The sequence below is a fragment of the Agrilus planipennis genome, unplaced genomic scaffold (genome assembly GCF_000699045.2).
Source record: "Agrilus planipennis isolate EAB-ADULT unplaced genomic scaffold, Apla_2.0 scaffold1376, whole genome shotgun sequence".
NCBI lineage: Eukaryota > Metazoa > Arthropoda > Insecta > Coleoptera > Buprestidae > Agrilus > Agrilus planipennis.
The window spans coordinates 4,814-6,770 of NW_020440026.1; the positions used below are offsets into that span (position 1 = coordinate 4,814).

General features: G+C 29.7%; 1 protein-coding gene across 1 annotated transcript in view; it reads left to right on the plus strand.

The window, feature by feature from the left end:
- The window catches only part of LOC108743735 (clavesin-1), a gene marked incomplete at its 5' end in the record, with an annotated part of 4,581 nt that extends 2,630 nt beyond the window's left edge, over positions 1 to 1,951 (plus strand). The window contains 2 exon segments of the mRNA XM_025979531.1: positions 921 to 1,114; positions 1,402 to 1,951. Coding sequence (XP_025835316.1) covers positions 921 to 1,114; positions 1,402 to 1,695 — 488 coding nt within the window.
- Positions 1,952 to 1,957: the final 6 nt, after the last annotated feature.

Here is a 1,957-nt window from a genome sequence, read left to right on the forward strand (position 1 = left end):
AATAGATGAAAATTAACCTTTCGCCCCCTTTATCTCCGAAACTACTGAACCTTAAATTTGGAAAAAATACAGAAAATAGTTTATTACTTATAGATTACAGGAAATTAATAATAAGTCAATGGTCTGTACATAACGTGGTAAAACATTCAACAAAACAATATCGTGCGTATAAATTTACATTTGCAGTTTTTTTTTTCAACTACAATGTACATATTGGTTTTTAGGGTTCCGTACAACCGAATGAAAAACGGAACCCTTGTAGGATCACTCGTATGTCTGTCTATCCGTCCGTCTTTTAGTTCAGCATAACTACTGTCCAAAGTTTCATTGAGTAATTTAAAATATTTGATTATATTTAAACCAACAACTAAATTATTACGCGATTAATATTACGTTTCACGCCAGACGTTTTTTTTTTTTTAATAAAGTACTCTTAGTACATATAATATTATACAACATGGTAATGCAAAAAACAAAATATAAAACGAAAAGCAAATGGAAGATTCATCTAGCTTTATTTTTAGTGAGAATTACCTTCACTATAAAAATTTATTCGGCTGTTGGAGTCTGCACAGTGAAATAAATTATTTGAATGATGCAATTAGTTAGTTTACAAGTATTCCAAGAAGTCTCATAAAAGGTGAAATACAAAAATGCGCAATCTACTTTCAAAAAAATAAGTGAGAGGTCAAAAATGAGAAAAAGTCAAGTTCATTATGTATAAGAATATATTGCTACTTCTCCAAATTAGCAGACTTGTTGATATTCCACGATCCATTTCAGTTTTTCACCGTTCTTGATTACGTTCCATTACAGAGAAGCCTATTTTGTTAAGTTGAGAGTCATTATGAAGTAAAGATATTTCATTACTTTGCTCAAAGAATTTCAGAAGAATGTAATTAATTTTCAAAAGTTTTTAGGTAATTGGGATCCAGAGAATACTCCTGTAATTGAAATCTTGCAAGCAACTATGGCAATATTAGAACTGGCAATTCTCGAAGAAAGAGCTCAGATTTTAGGAGGGATTTGTATTTTCGATCTCGGCGACCTTTCGATGCAGCAAGCTTGGCATTTGACACCAAATATAGCAACTAAAGTCATACAAATTATGGTCGTAAGTACAGAAATAATTTTAACATTTAAAATTTCAAGGCTTAAATGTAAATGTACAAAGGAACACTTTTAATTAAGCAGACTTGATGTAATTTACTCCAGTCTGTATTTCTTGTTCTATTGATGACATATAAAAGAAGAAATAAATCACTAAATGTGTGTCTAAAGTTTTTATTAGGAAAAATTATACCATAATCAAGAAGAACAAACAAAAATGCAATACATTGAAGTATTACTTGAAAGTTTTACATTTAAATAGAAAAAGATCAAGATTTTTTTTATTTTTAGACGTCTTTTCCAATGAAAGTGCACGCTCTTCATATAGTCAACCAGTCCAAAGTTTTCGACTTCGTATATAACATTTTTAAACCACTTCTGAATGATCAAATGAGAAAAAGGATATTTTTTCATGGAGATGATATGGAATCCTTGCATCAACACATTAATCCAAAGCATTTGCCGGAACGGTATGGTGGTGTTCATCCAGATTATAGTTATAGCGACTGGATTGACTATTTTAAAAATAATGAAAAAACGAAAAAGGAACTGCGCTCATTAGGTTATAGCATAGATGAGCCATAATCTATCACAATAAAAAGAATACACTTGGAGCAAGATTATGAGAAAATCAATCTTATTCAGAAACTAGAACTTTAACTTTTACTTAATGTAAGTTAATTCAGTTTTATTAGGTCTTTAAATGAATTATCAATAGACATTACCGTCGGGTAATGGTCTTTTCTTAAATATCATACTATGCCTTTTATATAAATAAATACATGGTTTTTTGTAATGGGTTCATAACTGTTTAAATCATGAATATACTGCTAGAGTAGGAAATTAT